We start from the raw sequence: 650 nt of genomic DNA on the forward strand, positions 1-650 counted from the left end.
CGGGTACGGTACAGTAACGATGGGGGAATGCATCGTTACAAGGATTATAAACAACGGATGGAGATTGTAACATATCGCATACATCTGATGATGACTGTGCAGAACTTAATGCTGAACATGATCTTGATGGACTTGATGTATTTATATTAGATACATTTGTAAATGGTAAAGATCTTAACTGCAAATTTGTTTGTTCCGAAATCGGTTGTGTTGTAGTAATCATGTTATTAGTTAACGAAGACAAATATAATTGTGTTTCTTCGTTATTATTATTATTTAAATCCTCTTCATTATGTACGTGGTCACTACCATCTTCAAATAATATTTCATTTATATTTAATATTGACTCTTGCGATTCTTCTGGTTGTTCTTGTGAGTAATCATGCTGCAAAATAAAAAGAAAAATAAAACATCTAATCCTTATATTATATAAATGTTTAGATTCTTATCTATGCGAGTATATTTACATAATTAATTACCCACTCGGCATGTAATATTTCTGATACATTGCTGCAATATTCCATTTGAAATATTACACCTTTCAACAATATTACAGAAATATTTCACGACCGTTTCTGCAACATTTCTGTAATGTTTCAATGTCTGCAATCATTTCAAATGCAACCTTGCTAAAACATTTCAGCAATATT

General features: G+C 30.5%; 1 protein-coding gene across 1 annotated transcript; it reads right to left on the reverse strand.

Moving 5' to 3' along the window:
- Positions 1-39: 39 nt before the first annotated feature.
- Positions 40-588, reverse strand: LOC115244858 (the record flags this gene model as incomplete). The annotated part of the gene is made up of 2 exons (XM_029822850.1): positions 468-588; positions 40-385 (listed from the first exon to the last, which is right to left on the reverse strand). Coding segments are annotated over exons 1-2 (403 nt in total), but the record flags the coding sequence as incomplete, so codon positions are not given.
- Between the last annotated feature and the right edge of the window lie 62 nt (positions 589-650).

This window comes from Formica exsecta, unplaced genomic scaffold (assembly GCF_003651465.1).
Source record: "Formica exsecta isolate Colony F162 unplaced genomic scaffold, ASM365146v1 scaffold876, whole genome shotgun sequence".
NCBI classification, from domain to species: domain Eukaryota; kingdom Metazoa; phylum Arthropoda; class Insecta; order Hymenoptera; family Formicidae; genus Formica; species Formica exsecta.